General features: G+C 44.8%; 1 protein-coding gene across 9 annotated transcripts in view; it reads left to right on the top strand.

Annotated features, from left to right (window-relative positions):
* The first annotated feature begins 2,460 nt into the window (after positions 1–2,460).
* LOC144607991 (centrosomal protein of 104 kDa-like) overlaps positions 2,461–16,546 on the top strand; it is an 85,076-nt gene continuing 70,990 nt past the window's right edge. For 8 of the 9 annotated variants that reach the window (XR_013549158.1, XM_078425189.1, XM_078425186.1 and 5 more), the window contains exons 1-4: positions 2,470–2,563; positions 7,168–7,237; positions 14,663–14,787; positions 15,897–16,070. Coding sequence is in view for 8 of the 9 variants with exons in the window: in XM_078425189.1 (XP_078281315.1) it covers positions 14,675–14,787; positions 15,897–16,070 (287 nt within the window). In the remaining variant the exon portion in view is untranslated. Of the gene's footprint in view, positions 2,564–7,167; positions 7,238–14,662; positions 14,788–15,896; positions 16,071–16,546 lie in introns of all 9 variants that reach the window. The other variant, XM_078425187.1, reaches the window with a different exon arrangement.

Raw genomic sequence — 16,546 nt, 5'->3', positions numbered from 1 at the left:
GGTAGGGGATCTTGGCTATGTCAATGCCAGTGAATGTCAATGGTAGATGGTTAGATGTTTAGTAAGGAACTGCAGATGCTGGTTTAAACTGAAGATAGACACAAAATGCTGGAGTAACTCAGCGGGACAGGTAGCATCCCTGGAGAGAAGGAATGGGTGATATTTCTTCAGACTGAGTTGGGAAAAGGAAACGAGAGAGATATAGACAGATGTAGAGAGATATTGAACAAATGAATGAAAGATATGCAAGAAAAGTAATGATGATAAAGGAAACAGGCCATTGTTAGCTGTTTGCTCGGTGAGAATGAGAAGCTGGTGCGACTTGGGGGGGTGGGGGGGGGGGGGGGGGGAGGGATGGAGAGCGAGGGAATGCAGGGGTTAGATACTCTCTTGTTGAAGATACCGAATGCCGGCACATGTCTCTTGTTACGTATCAGTCCATACCTCTTTGGTTTGGTTGTCTTGGTTTTGTTGCATGCAGGTATCAGTTGCTTTGTTTGCTGAAGAGTTTCAAATGAAATTCTGTGCATAATCTTCAGCAAACGTTCTTATTTCTAACCTCATGATGGAAGGAAATTCTTTGTTCAACCAGCAAAACATGGTTGGGCTAAGGGCACTTTTCTGAGCAACTTCTGCACGATGTCATGGGGCATTTGTGTAAAGTATGACTCCAGACAATTGGAGTAATGCCCATTGACTTCATTTTTACTGGGGTCTTGATAACACACTTGATCAAATGCAGCCCGGGCACTTAAGGCATTCAACCTGACCTCACCTCAAGAAAACAGTTCTTTGCACCAAGATTGTGTTGCAATCTGAGATTGAATGGTGCTGGCAAATCCAAAACTAGGCATTGATTTCATTATGTGCTACTTGATAGCACTGTTGATAGTTTCCGATGACTAGACATTTAAATAGACAGATTGGATTTGTCATGCTTTTTTTGTGAACAAGACCTAGCTGGCAATGATCTATTTTACGAAATAGATGCTAATATTTTAACTACTGAAACAGTTTGGCAAGCAATTTGCCTGGTTCTGGAGTCAAGGCTCAGTACCACTGCCTGGTCCCATGGACTTTGCTATGTGCAGTGCTCTCAGTTTCGTGATCTCAAATAAAATCGGCTGGATTCTTGTTTCTGTGATGGAGGGAATAGCAGGTGGAAGCTAAGATGGATCAATTTGTTACTTCTGACTGAACACGGCCGCTCATGACTCAGCTTTTGCATTGGCACTCGCATGCTGGTCGGCAACTTCAGTGAGGATGCAGATGTTAATGGAACCACCTTCTAACATTAGCTGTTTAATACTTCACCATTTATGACTAGTTATGGTAAGACTGCAGGGTCTTAATCTTTTGATTGTGAGATTGCTTATCTCTGACTATTGAATGCATTTGTTCGCCTTCAGGTAAGTAGTTCTGTGTTGCAGGTTGGAATGGAATGGAATACTTTATTGTAGGTCAAATGGGCTGCTGAGAACAAAGAGGGATCCAACGGGGAGGGGGGAGTTGCTGAGAGAACAAAGGGGGACTTGGCAAGGTGGTGGCCACCAAAGGGAAGGGGGTGGGGGGGGCGCCAAGAAAACAAAGGGAGACCCAGAACCCAGAATGGGTGGGACCGTCGAGAGAAGGGGGACCTGGAGTGGGGAGTGCGCCGAGAACAAAGGGGGAACCTGGCGTGAGGATGCTGCCAAGAGGACAAAGGAACAAAGGGGGAAGGTGTGGGGTGCAGGTGGGGGGCAAGAAAAAAAGGGGGACCTAGCGTGAGGTGGCTGCCAAGAGAACAAAGATGGATCTGGCTTGGTGGGACCGCCGAGAACAAATGGGAGCCATTGCGGACTAAATGGAATACTTTGTAACTCTGTCGGTGTCCTTTATGTGGCGACTCTTTGCATACCTTGTGTATACAAAACAAAGAATGTCATACGTGATAATAAAGTATCATCCACAAAATGCTGGAGTAACTCAGCAGGTCAGGCAGCATCTCAGGAGAGAAGGAATGGGTGACGTTTCGGGTCGAGATCCTTCTTCAGACTGAAGAAGGGTCTCAACCTGAAACGTCACCCATTCCTTCTCTCCTGAGATGCTGCCTGACCTGCTGAGTTACTCCAGCATTTTGTGAATAAATACCTTCGATTTGTACCAGCATCTGCAGTTATTTTCCTACATAAAGTATCATCCATTCTACATGTCACAACCTATTTGATGAAGAGTTTGTTTCACTTTGTTCCTTTTCCAGCTTGGAATTAAAGTTTCATGTGATAATGCACACACCGCCAGCAGCACTACCTGAGGCGGCATTAAAGTCTCACTTTGACGTTGCTCACACAGTCATCAGCACTACCTGAGAGGCACCGTGTGACGTTGCGGCAACGTTACAGGCGCTAAGTAAATGCAGGTGGTTGATTACGCGCTTGCGTGACGCGCGCGTGGGTGGGTGGTGAGTTTGGCGCGTGCGCAGTACCCGCTGTTGCTCGCGGTGGTTATGGAGATGCGGTGCGTGGCGGAGGCCGCGCGACACGGACCGCGATTGCGACCACTCGGCAGCGGCGCCACAAGGCAGGTCAGCTTCGTGAGAAATGTCCCAAATCGACGGCGGTCGCCGCAGACTGGGCTCCTGGGCCCCTGGGCCGCAGGCCGACCGGAGCGGAGCGGAGCGGCTCAAGGGACATTAACGCCAACGCAACGGGTGCGGAGCCCGGGAGAAGGTTCCAGCACGTTCTCTCCCGCGGTGGTTCCCCCGGGACGATGCATCCCCTCCCGATCCCGCCGAGCAGAGACGTTTGATTACTGCCCCTCAGGCGTAGAACTCGCCGGCTCTTCCTCCCCCTCCTCTCTCTCCCCCTCCCCCCCTCCTCCCCCCCTCCCCCCCCCCCCTCTCTCTCTCTCTCCCCTCCCCCTCTCCCTCTCCCCCTCCCCCCTCTCCCCTCCCCCTCTCTCTCTCCCCCTCCCCCCCTCTCTCTCTCCCCCCCCCCCTCCCCCCCCCATCTCTCTCTCTCTCCCCCCTCCCCCCCTCTCTCTCTCCCCCTCCCCCCCCCTCTCTCTCTCCCCCTCCCCCCCTCTCTCTCTCCCCCTCCCCCCCCCCCCTCTCTCTCCCCCCCTCCCCCCCCCCCCTCTCTCTCCCTCCATCGGTCCGATCACCCCCTCCATACCCTGTCCCCACCATTCGGTCTGGTCTCCCCCACACCGCGTTCCCGCCGCTGGGTCCGGTTACGCCCCCCGCCGCCGTCGACTCCTCTGTCCCCAACACAACCAGGACATGTGGTGGGGGAGGGGGACGCGTGGCGGGCCATGCCCTCAAGTCCTACCCTCATGCTTGACTAATCGTCTGAATTTTTTTTTGAGGATGTAACAAGTAGAATGGGTAAGGGAGAGCCAGTGGATGTGATGTATCTGGACTTTCAAAAAGCCTTTGACAAAGTCCCTCACGAGGGATTAGTGAGCAAAGTTAGAGCACATGGTATTGGGGGTAGGTATTGACATGGACAGAGAACTGGTTGGCAGACAGGAAGCAAAGAGTAGGAATTAACGTGTTCTTTTCAGAATGGCAGGCTGTGACTAGTGAGGTGCCGCAAGGCTCGGTGTTGGGACCTCAGTTAGTTACAAATGATATTAATGATTTAGCTCTACTCAATAACCAAAAGTCTGTCGTCTCTTTTTGCTCATGTTTAAACTGTAATGTTGTATTCTTAATGTTTTAATGGCAGATGCAGTATAATGTAGATTAATATGAGGTTGTCCACTTTGGTGAAGATTAGGAAAAGGGGAGGTGCAATGAGACCTGGGTTTGCTTGTATATCAGACACTGAAAGTAAGCATGCAGGTATAGTCGGCCGTGAAGAAAGCATGTTGGCTTTCATTGTAAGAGGATTTGAGTTTTGACAGCAGCAGCTGCCAACTCCATCCCATTGGTCTCCAAAATGATCGCTTGTATCTATGGGGTGCTCATAACTTGGCCATTAATAACCACGGGTTTTGGAATTCTCTTTCACTCTCTTGGTCAGGGCCATTTCCTCTTCTTATTGCCTTCCTAATTGCTTTCTTGAGATCTGTTTTATGTCCTCTCTAAAATGCAAAGGGCTTACTTAATATTTCCTATACCTGACTGGCTTCCTTTTTCCTGATTAATTTACTTTGTTTACCAAGGTTTCCTAAACCCACCATATGTTTTGTGTTCTTAAAGGGATATGCTGACACTGAACTTATTTTTGCTTTTTAACTCCTTATGGTCAGATGTTATATCTACCTATCAGCTGCTCCCAATCTACTTTTCCCAGATCCTGTCTTCCTATCCTGTAGTATGGAAGTCAACTTTCCTAATTTAAAACCTTAACTATGTCTATTCTTGTGTTTTTCCATAACTACCAAAGCTCACCAAATTGCATTTACTGTTTGCCAAGGGTATTTCCTCCTACATTTCTTTCTCACCCCCTCCAATCCCAGGGCAAATAGGAATCTTTTTTAAATCCCTTCCTGCATGCATTTAATAAATTCCATCTCAGTTACAGCAAGCCAACTACTTTTACACCCTACTGATATTTATCTACCTAAATGTTCTTCAAAATCCAGCTGACTGATCGGAGGGCTAAAATGATCACCCCTTTCCTATTTTTTTCCATTCGTATAGGTTTATTGGCAGATTCCACTAGGCACCGTGTTATAGGAAAGATATTGTCAAGCTTGAAAGAGTTCAGAGAAGATTTACAAGGATGTTGCCAGGACTAGAGGGTGTGAGTTATAGGGAGAAGTTGAGTAGGCTGTGTCTCTTCCTTGGAGTGCATGAGGATGAGAGGTGATCTTATGGAGGTGTACAAAATTATGAGAGGAATAGATCGGGTACGTGCACAGAGTCTCTTACCCATAGTAGGTGAATTGAGGACCAGAGGACATAGGTTCAAGGTGAAGGGGAAAAGATTTAATAGGAATCTGAGCGGGGAACTTTTTCACACAAAGGGTGGTAGGTGTATGGAACAAGCTGTCAGATGAGGTAGTTGGGACTGGGACTATACCAATGTTTAAGAAACAGTTAGACAAATATGTGGATAGGACAGGTTTGGAGGGATATGGACCAAGCGCGGGTAGATGAGACTAGTGTAGCTGGGACATGTTGGCTGGAGTAGGCAGGTCGGGCCGAAGGGCCTGTTTCTACACTATGACTATGATAGCAGTACAACACCCCATTTTGTTTGGAACCCCCCGTCCCATTATGCCTGTAAATACTATACCCGGGAATATTAAGGTGCTATTCCTGTTGCGTAGACATGATTGCCACAAATGAATCCCTAATGCATGATCCCTGCGCTCGGCTCATCCATTTTATCCACATAGCTCCTTGCATTAACATAAATGCAGTTAAGCCTCCCATCTGTATTTTATTTTCTCTGCCCACTAGACTTGTTGGGTGTATTTACAACACTAACATCTCTCTCCTCTGCTGTGCTGTAATTTTCAGTTCCATGCCCACTGTATCATTTGTTTAAACCATCCTGAGGAGCACTAGTAAAACTCCATGCCACGATGTTGATACCTCCCCAATTTAGGTGCAACCCATCCTTGTGCAGGTTACCCTATCCCAGAAAAGTTTACAAATTATCCAAATATCAAAAGCCTGTTCCATGCGCCAGCTCATTAGCCATTGCATTTTGCTGTGCACGGAGTAATCCTGAAATTACTACCTTAGAGGTTCTGCTTTTCAACTTTCTAACTCTAAATTTCCTTTAGAGGACCTCAACTCTCTCTTGCCTGTGTTGTCAGTACAAATATGAACCATATTTCCTGCTGCTCGTTCAGATATTCTGCATCCACACAATTTTACACCTGAAATGTTTCCTAGTTCCTGATCGAACCCTCTGTGATTTCCTTGGCCCTGCATCCAGGGAGCCAATATACCATTCTGGAGTTGCCTTCTTGGCCAGAGAAAACTTTTTCGGACCGCCTGACAGCCGAATCCCCAAATACTACAGCTTGTCTTTAACCTTCTCTGCCTTACAAAAGAGCCATTTGTGCTGGTGTTGCTGATTTGGCTGGGTCTGCTGATTTGACTGGTGCTGCTTTCCCCTGACAGGAGCATACTACTCCACTAGCTGCTTTTTGTACCTCTGAACTAAATACAGATTAAAAGTAAAAAAAGCAACCACATTACTTTGATTTGCCTTGTCCCTTCGCTACACAACTGCCTTGTCAAAGCCATAGGTGGGCACAAAATGCTGGAGTAACTCCGCGGGTTAGGCAGCATCTTTGGAGAGAAGGAACAGGTGACGTTTCGGGTCGAGACCCTTCTTCAGACTGATGTCGGGATGGGGCAGGACAAAGATAGGATGTAGCAGGAGATAGGAAGACTGGTGGGAGAACTGGGAAGGGGGAGAGGATATAGAGGGAAAGCAGGGACTATCCGAAGTTAGAGGTCAATGTTGATACCGCTGGGGTGTAAACTACCCAAGTGAAATACAAGGTGCTGTTCCTCCAATTTGCTCTGGGCCTTACTCTGGCAATGGAGGAGGCCCAGGACAGAAAGGTCAGATTGGGAATGGAAGGGGCAGTTAAAGTGCTGAGCAAATAAGGTTGGTTAAGACGGACTGAGCCGAGGTGTTCAGTGAAACGATGGTCGAGCCTGCGCTTGGTCTCGCCGATGTAGAGAAGTTGACATCTGGAACAGCAGATACAGTAGATGACACCTGGAACAGCAGATACAGTATTATGTCAAAGCTACAGACAGGCGTCATTCTCCACCTTGGTACCAATGACACAGGTAAGATGAAAGATAAGGTCCTACTAAGAGAATTTGGGGAGTTGGGTAGTAAATGAACCTGCAGGATAGTAATCTCAGGATTGCTTCCTGTGCCACATGGTAATAAGTGTAGAAATAGGCAGATAGAACGACCAAATGCATGGCTAAGGATTTACAGATTGACTTTTGGTTCACATTGTTTGGACGAATGGCAGAATCTGTTGGAACTGCATTGAATTGTATATTGTAATTCTCATTGCCTGTAGGAGATGATTGTGGAAGTGGTCCTATGTGGGGTTTTTTTGGTACACTTTGTGTTCAGTTCAAATGTTTTCTGTACCACTTTAATAACTTTGAAATGGGTAAATAAATTATGTAGCAACTGAATTTTCCAGCCAGCTAGAGAAGAAGATATTAAAATTTGATTTTTTTGTTTTTAGGCAGCACTCCTGCAAGTGCAAAACGATAAGACGGCTTGCTGCCAGAGGTCATTTTGCCAGATGTTGAAAGGTAATATGCATGTGTATTGATTTCATTGTGTGCAAAGGGCTTGACTATTTTATCATTTGATCAATCTGGTTGATGGTTTCTCCCTTTGGTCTTTCTGCTTGGATCCCTGTCAAGCTTTGCTTGTGTGGTTTTTAGTGTTGCTATCCCATAGCTTATTGAGTTTAATTTATTTTTGGTGGTTCTGAAACAGTTGCAATGCAAAATTGTAGTGCCAAGGAATACATCATTATGTCCTGAATTCTTTTGCATAACCTTTGCAGGGAACATGTCTGTTTTGTGAGTTTAAACTTTTGTTGATAAAAGTTAACGATCTTCACTATCTTATATGTTGAATGTGTACACACAGGATTTGTCCTGTTAATTTAAATATTTAAAAATATAGTGCTTTTAAAATAAGTCCATATCACCATATTAATAATAATAATAATAATGCATTACATTTATATAGCGCTTTTCAAACACTCAAAGACGCTTTACAGGGATTACTAGAACATAGAGAAGAAAATAAATAGATAAATAAGTAAACGAACAGAAAAAGGAGACAGAAGGTGAGGTGACGGTCAGTGGTTGAAGGCAGTGCTGAACAGGTGAGACTTCAGTGATGTTTTGAATGTGGTGAGTGAGGAGGAGTCTCTGACGGTTTGGGGTAGTGAGTTCCAGAGGGTGGGAGCAGCGATGGAGAAAGCCCTGTCCCCCCAGGATCTGAGTTTGGTCCGGATGGGGGGGGGGGGGGGGGGGACAGAAGGTTGGCAGCAGCGGAGCGTGCAGGTGGGAGTGTGCCTGTGGAGGAGGTCAGTCGGGTAGGATGGGGCCAGGTTATGGAGGGCTTTGTAGGTCATGAGGATTTTGTACTGGATTCTCTGGGGGATGGGGAGCCAGTGGAGCTTGTAAAGGACGGGGGTGATATGGTCACGGATCGGGGAGTGGGTGAGTAGACGGGCAGCGGAGTTTTGAATATTGAAGTTTACTGATGATTTTTGAGGGTGAGCCATAGAGGAGGCTGTCCCAATAGTCCAGACGGGAGGTGATGAAGGCGTGGATGAGGGTTTCTGCAGCTGTGGAGGAGAGGGATGGACGGAGACGGGCGATGTTTTTGAGGTGGAAGAAGGCTGTCTTTGTGATGTGTTTGTCGAAGGAGAGGGTTTGATCAAAGATGATTCCAAGATTCCGGATGTGAGGGGAGGTGGATACTGGGAGACCATCAATATTGAGGATGAAGTTTTGGGTGGATTTGGTGAGCGTTTTTGGACCAATGATGATGATTTCAGATTTGTTGCAGTTGAGTTTGAGGAAATTTGATTGAAGCCAAGATTTTATTTCAGTGATGTAGTTTGTCAGCGTAGAGTGTGTGGTGGTGGAGATTGACTTGGAGATGAGGAGCTGGATATCATCGGCGAAGCAGTGGAAGTTGAGACCATGACGGCGGATTAATTGACCAAGGGGGAACAGGTAGAGGATGAAGAGGAGGGGGCCAAGGACTGAGCCTTGGGGGACACCTTGGGGGAGGGGAGCGGTGGGGGATTTACAGTTGTTAATGGAGATGAACTGGTGCCTGTCGGAGAGGTGAGATTTGATCCAGGATAGGGCTGTGCCGGTGATGTTAAAGGAGGTTTCAAGTCGGGTGAGGAGAATGGAGTGATTTATGGTGTCAAAGGTGGCGCTGAGGTCAAGTAGGATGAGGATGTTGAGGTTGCCAGCGTCAGAGGAGAGGAATTTGTGAACGGTTTTGCATCACAGAAATATATTTTAGCTACATCACAATGCTCAGAATATTAGTTAAATTTAACATGTCAAAAACCAAACCATTCTCTATAAACACATCGATTGAACCAAAAGTAGCATGCAATTCCCAGCTTAATTTCAAAGGTCAGAGTAAAAGCACATGCAGGTTTCGACTCTGAGTGATCCAAAAGATTCCAAATTAACTAAAAATAAGTTAGAAACATGACGTATCCAAAATAAAAAATCTACTACAATACAATACAATATATCTTTATTGTCATTGTACCCAAGGGTACAATGAGACTGGGAATGCGCCTCCCATACGATGCAATAATTTAAGTAATTAACAGCAACCCAACGAAACGAAACAATTGTAACAGTTTTTTAGACAGGGTAAAGTGCAAGTTGATCTATGCGCTGTGGCCATCCGGCTCAGCAGGACCGGTTCATAGCAGCTATGGCCCTGGGGATGAAGCTGTTCCTGAGTCTGGAGGTGCGGGCGTAGAAGGCCTTGTATCGTCTGCCCGATGGAAGGAGTTCGAACAGACTGTTGCAGGGGTGTGAAGAGTCTTTGTGGATGCTGGTGGCTTTTCTGAGGCATCGTGTGTTGTAGATGCCCTCCAAGTCTGGTAGCTGTGTTCCGATGGCCCTCTGAGCTCTATGGACTACCCGCTGTAGAGCTTTCCTTTCTGCCTCCGTGCAGCTGAGAAGTACCACACAGGGATGCCATGCGTTAGGATGCTCTCTATGGTGCAGCGGTAGAAGGTCGTCAGCAGCTGTTGGGGTAGACCAGACTTTTTCAGTGTTCTTAAGTAGAACAGTCTTTGTTGTGCCTTCTTGACCAGCGCAGCAGTGTTATTGGACCATGTTGGGTCCCCCGAAATGTGAGTGCCCAGAAACTTGAAGCTGGACACTCTCTCCACACTGTCCCCGTTGATCGAGATTGGGGCATATTCCCCGTTATGTGACCTACGGAAGTTGATGATCAGCTCCTTGGTCTTGGTGGTATTTAGGGACAGGTTGTTATCCGAGCACCAGTCCGCCAGGTTCTGCACCTCCGCTCTATAGTTTGTTTCATCCCCGTTGGTGATAAGCCCGATCACCGTTGTGTCGTCTGCAAACTTGACAATGGTGTTGGTGTCGAATGCAGGAACACAGTCGTGTGTGAATAGGGAGTAGAGCATGGGGCTCAGAACACAGCCCTGTGGAGTGCCGGTACTCACGGTGATAGTGGAGGACAGGTGCGGGCCCATTCTCACTGCCTGCGGTCGTTCCAGCAGGAAGTCCAGGATCCAGTCACATAATGACGAGCTGAGGCCTAGCTGGTGGAGTTTGGTGATGAGCTTGGTGGGGATGACCGTGTTGAAGGCGGAGCTATAGTCTATGAATAGCATCCTCACGTACGTGCCCTGTCTCTAGGTGAGTCAGGACAGTGTGAAGAGCCAGAGAGATGGCGTCCTCTGGATCTATTTCCCCTGTATGCAAATTGATGTGGGTCCAGTGAGTCAGGGATGCTGGATTTGATGTGTGAGAGGACCAGCCTGTCAAAGCACTTCATGACTATCGGCGTTAGGGCAACCGGGCGGTAGTCGTTCAGGTTGGAGATCTTTGCTTTTTTCGGCACCGGAACTATGATAGCCGACTTCAGGCACTTGGGGACCGTAGCTAGAGATAATGTTAGGTTAAAGATCCTGGTGAATACCTCCGCCAGCTGTTCAGCACAGTCCTTCAGTACCCTTCCTTGAACTCCATCCGGTCCTGCAGCCTTGCGTGGGTTGACCCTTTGCAGAGCGCGTTGTACCTCCTGTGTGTTCAGTTGCAAGACCTGTCCCACCGCCTCGGCTGGGGTTCTTTCACTCAAGGTGGTTTTGCCAGTTTCAAAGGGGGCAAAGAAGGTGTTAAGCTCGTTGGTCAGTGCCATATCGCTGTGGGGGCAGGCAGGGCTGCTCTTGTAGCCAGTGATGTCCCTGACACCCTGCCACATGCTTCTGGTGTCCGTGGTGTTGAAGTGGTCTTCCACCCGTTGCCTATTGGTTAGCTTTCTTTCAGAGATAATTTTCAGAGCTTCTCATTTTGGTAGACTTCATAATTTGTTCCATATTGTGCATATTATGTGCATAGAAACATAGAAAATAGGTGCAGGAGTATGCCATATTATAACCATATAACAATTACAGCACGGAAACAGGCCTGTTTGGCCCTTCTAGTCCATGCCGAACACTTTCTCCGACCTAGTCCCATCTACCTGCTCTCAGACCATAACCCTCCAATCCCTTCCCATCCATATACCTATCTAATTTACTCTTAAATAATAAAATCGAGCCTGCCTCCACCACTTCCACCGGAAGCTCATTCCATAAAGCCACAACCATCTGAGTAAAAAAGTTACCCCTCATGTTACCCCTAAACTTTTGTCCCTTAATTCTGAAGTTATGTCCCCTTGTTTGAATCTTCCCCACTCTCAAAGGGAAAAGCTTACCCACGTCAACTCTGTCCGTCCCTCTTAAAATTTAAAAAACCTCTATCAAGTCCCCCCTTAACCTTCTGCGCTCCAAAGAATAAATACCCAACCTGTTCAATCTCTGTAGCTTAAGTGCTGAAACCCAGGCAACATTCTAGTAAATCTCCTCTGTACTCTCTATTTTGTTGACATCCTTCCTATAATTTGGCGACCAGAACTGCACACCATATTCCAGATTCGGCCTTACCAATGCCTTGTACAATTTTAACATTACGTCCCAACTTCTATATTCGATGCTCTGATTTACAAAGGCAAGCATACCAAACGCCTTCTTCACCACCCTATCCACATGAGATTCCACCTTCAGGGAACAATAATAAGCATTTTTATTTTTATTTTATAACAATGCACAGTTATTCCCAGATCCCTCTATTCCACTGCATTCCTCAATTCTCTACCATTTACCCTGTACGTCCTATTTTGATTTGTCCTACCAAAATGCAGCACTCACACTTAACAGCATTAAACTCCATCTGCCATCTTTCAGCCCACCCTTCCAAAAGGCCCAAGTCTCTCTGTAGACTTTGAAAATCTACTTCATTATTAACTACACCACCTATCTTAGTATCATCTGCATACTTACTAATCCAATTTGCCACACCATCATCCAGATCATTGATGTAAATGACAAACAACAGCGGACCCAACACAGATCCTTGGGGTACTCCACTAGACACTGGCCTCCAACCTGACATACAGTTGTCAACCACTACCCTCTGGTATCTCCCATTCAGCCATTGTTGAATCCATCTTGCAACTTCACTATTAATACCCAACGATTTAACCTTCTTAATCAACCTTCCATGTGGAACTTTGTCAAATGCCTTACTGAAGTCCATATAGACAACATCCACAGCCTTGCCCTCATCAATTTCCTTGGTAACCTCTTCAAAAAATTCAAGAAGATTAGTCAAACATGACCTTCCACGCACAAATCCATGTTGACTGTTTCTAATCAGGCCTTGTTTATCCATATGTTTATATATATTGTCCCTAAGTATCTTTTCCATTAATTTTCCCACCACAGACGTCAAACTAACAGGTCTATAATTGCTAGGTTTACTTTTAGAACCTTTTTTAAACAAGGGCACAACATGCGCAATGCGCCAATCTTCCGGCACCATCCCCGTTTCTAATGACGTTTGAAATATTTCCGTCATAGCCCCTGCTATTTCAGCACTAACTTCCCTCAATGTCCTAGGGAATATCCTGTCAGGACCTGGAGACTTATCCACTTTTATATTTTTTAAAAGTGTCCGTACCTCCTCTTCTTTGATCCTCATGGTTTCCATCACTACTCTACTTGTTTCGCTTACCTCGCATAATTCAATATCCTTCTTGGTGAATACCGAAGAAAAGAAATTGTTTAATATCTCCCCCATTTCTTCCGGCTCAGCACATAGCTGTCCACTCTGACTCTCCAATGGACCAATTTTGTCCCTCGCTATCCTTTTGCTATTGACATATCTGTAGAAACCCTTGGGGTTTACTTTTACATTACTTGCCAAAGCAACCTCGTATCTTTTTTTTGCTTTTCTAATTTCCTTCTTAAGATTCCTTTTACATTCTTTATATTCCTCAAGAACCTTATTTACTTCCTGCCGCTTATATTTATTGTATATCTCCCTCTTTTTCCGAACCGTGTCCAATTTCCCTAGAAAACCACGGCTCTTTCAACTTATTATTCTTTCCTTTCCACCGAACAGGGACATAAAGACTCTGTACTCTCAAAATTTCACCTTTAAATGTCCTCCATTTCTCTATTATATCCTTCTCATAAAACAAAATGTCCCATTTCACTCCTTTTAAATCCTTTCTCATCTCCTCAAAGTTAGCCTTTCTCCAATCCAAAATCTCAACCCTTAACGTCCAGTTCTGACCTTCTCCATAATTATATTGAAACTAATGGCATTGTGATCACTGGACCCAAAGTGCTCCTCAACACATACCTCCGTCACCTGACCCGTCTCATTTCCTAACAGGAGGTCCAACACTGCCCCTTCTCTGGTATGTACCTCTACGTATTGCTGCAAAAAACTATCCTGCACACATTTTACAAACTCCAAACCATCCAGCACTTTTACAGAATGTGATTCCCAGTCTATGTGTGGAAAATTGAAATCACCCACAATCACTACTCTGTGCTTACTACTAATATCTGCTATCTCCTTACATATTTGCTCTTCCAATTCTCGTTCCCCATTTGGCGGTCTATAATACACCCCAATAAGTGTTGCTAAGCCTTTCTCATTTCTGAATTCCACCCAAACAGCCTCCCTAGTCGAGCCTTCAAATCTATCCTGCCAGAGCACTGCTGTGATATCTTCCCTGACAAGCAATGCAACACCTCCACCTCTTGCCCCTCCGATTCTATCACATCTCAAGCAATGAAATCCTGGAATATTTAATTGCCAATCGCAACCATCCTGCAACCACGTTTCACTGATTGCCACAACATCATACTTCCAGATGTCAATCCAGGCTCTAAGCTCATCCACCTTTCTTACAATGCTAGCATTAAAATATACACATTTAAGGGACCCATCACCTCTTATTCTCAGTTTATTTCTTTTCACTTCTTTCTCTCCTACATGTTGGGCCTGAGTGTTTCCCTTCTCTGCCTCCTGCCTCACACACTGCCTATTAGCTATCTGTATTTGAGTCCCTCCCCCCAGGCCCTTCGAGCCAGCACTGCCATTCAATCTGATCATGACTGATCATCCAAAATCTGTACCCCGTTCTGGCTTTTTCCCCATATTCCTTGATTCCCTTCGCCCTAAGAGCTAAATCTAACTCTCTTGAAAAAAGCATAGAATATTAAAATGTCATGAAACATCAACTATGCATGCACATTTGAAAATAAATCTTTCTAGAATCTATCAGATGTTAATGTTTTTAAACAGTGACTGTCCCTTTTTGTTGCAGTGACTACTGAATCAAATTAGATGAGACTTAAAAACTTGTCTCAATGCCGATTTAAAATATTTGCAATTTAACAAATATGCTTGCACTTCTTTAAGTGCTTTATAATTTAGTGTTTTTAGATGTTGATGATATCAATTTTTTGAGTGATACAATATTACTAAAAATATTGATAAAAGTTAACCATCTTCACTATCTTATGTGTTGAATGTGTACACACTGTGCAGTACATTCATTTTTTTTTTTTTGTCTGATTACAGTTTAACTCCAGAATGCCCCATAAAATTGGATTTGTTGCGATAAGCTCAAGTGGCCACGAAGATGGCTATAATTCAAATGAACTGATGGTGCATGCACCAACAGTTAATGGCTGGCGGTCTCCGAGGTAAGAAAGATCAAAATATTGCTATTAATTCCAATACTGATTTATGTTTGAGTTAGAGAAACTGCTGAGAATCTTTAACAGTTACTTAATTCTCAGTCTGCCATCAGTTTGGCATTTTTCATGAATGCTAAAGTCTTGAAGTTGTTGGCAGAACTGCCAGTCCAGTGATTTACCAGTTGGTCTCCACAGCAGTGGAACTTTAACTTGCTTTAATTCCCCAAAGCCAAGAGCTGGGGAAGGAAATTAGAGCATTTTGATTTCAATGGAGATTGTCAGGGCTGTAGGCAAGAAAGGTAGAAATACATTTATTGCCTGTAGGTGGTTTAATTTTCTTTAAGATTTTAAATGCTGACTATAAGAATTGTTTAGAAATACTGATATTTGAGCAAAGCTGAGTGTGCCTTTGCCAACTTTCTAAGTGTTTCTCAGGTTTATCATGTAAAACTTGAACTGGCTTGCCCTTGTGACAAGATCAAGTTGCGTTGGGTGTTAGAGCCACACAATGCTTTGCTGAATGAGTTGCAGTTGTTTCCAACCAATAGGTTAGCCAATCCCAATTAGATGAAGGCATCTATGTAGCGATCGTGAGCAAATGTAGAGAGTCAATATCATCAACAACTTCTCCTGGACCAACCATATTAAAGCAACAGCAAAGAAAACACCCTTCCTTAGAAGGCTGAGGAAGTTTGGCATGTCCCCTAGAACTATCACCAATTTCTACAAATGTATCATAGAAAGCATCATATTAGTTTGCATCACAGCTTGGTTTGGGAACAGCTCCATCCAAGACCACATGAAGTTGCAGCGAATTGTGGACGCAGCCCAGACCATCACACAAACCAACCTCCCTTCTATTGACTATATTTATACCTTGCATTGCCTCGGCAAGGCCAGCAGCATAATCAAGATCGAGCCGCACTCTGGCCACGTCTTCTCCCCTCTCCCATCAGGCAAAAGGTATAGAAGTGTGAAAACGCACACCGCCAGATTTGGAGTTAATTAGAAATTGACTTGAGCAATATAATTTTGGGATATAGATCCCCTTTGAATCACGCTGGTCACACTTGTGTATTTATTATCTGACTTCTGTTTATTTTTTGTTTGTTTAGGTTCTGCCTCTACCCACAGGAGATTGTCCTGCAAATGGTGGAACGTTGTAGGATTCGCAAACTTCAGTTACTTGCGCATCAGTACTTGATTTCTACAAAAATTGAATTTTACATCAGTGAAAGTCTTCCAGATCATTTTGGGTCTCAACATGTGGACCGATTCCGTAGACTTGGGTATGGCTGAATGACAGACAAACAGATTTTAAAATGGTTGCAAATAAGTATGCTGCCACCTAGTGTGGTGAAAATTTAAAAACAGAAAGATTGAAAAGGCAATGATTGCAGACTAAATGTACTGGTTGAATATTCATTAATGGGAGCCATACAGAGAAAAGCAGTTGAAGAAATTTAACATATTCTGCCCAAATGGTAAAAGGGAAACTTGATCCAGCTCTACATTTTCATTTGGAAAGCAAACATTTTACATGAACGCATTGTCTTTTAACTACAGGACTTTGTACAAATAATTTTCTCTGAATCTTTCATTAAGTGAAGTGAATGGGGAACTCTTGGAATGCCATTACTTATTTGCAGAAACAAGGAACTGCAGATGCTTGTTTATAAAAGAAGACACAAAGTGATGGAGCAACTGAGTCAGGCGGCATCTCTGGAGAAGATGGGGAGGTGACGTTTTGTGTCGGAACCCTTGT

Source organism: Rhinoraja longicauda, chromosome 30 (genome assembly GCF_053455715.1).
Source record: "Rhinoraja longicauda isolate Sanriku21f chromosome 30, sRhiLon1.1, whole genome shotgun sequence".
Lineage (NCBI taxonomy): Eukaryota > Metazoa > Chordata > Chondrichthyes > Rajiformes > Arhynchobatidae > Rhinoraja > Rhinoraja longicauda.
The sequence above is the reverse complement of the archived record's forward strand: the minus strand, read 5'-3'. Positions and strand labels throughout refer to the sequence as shown.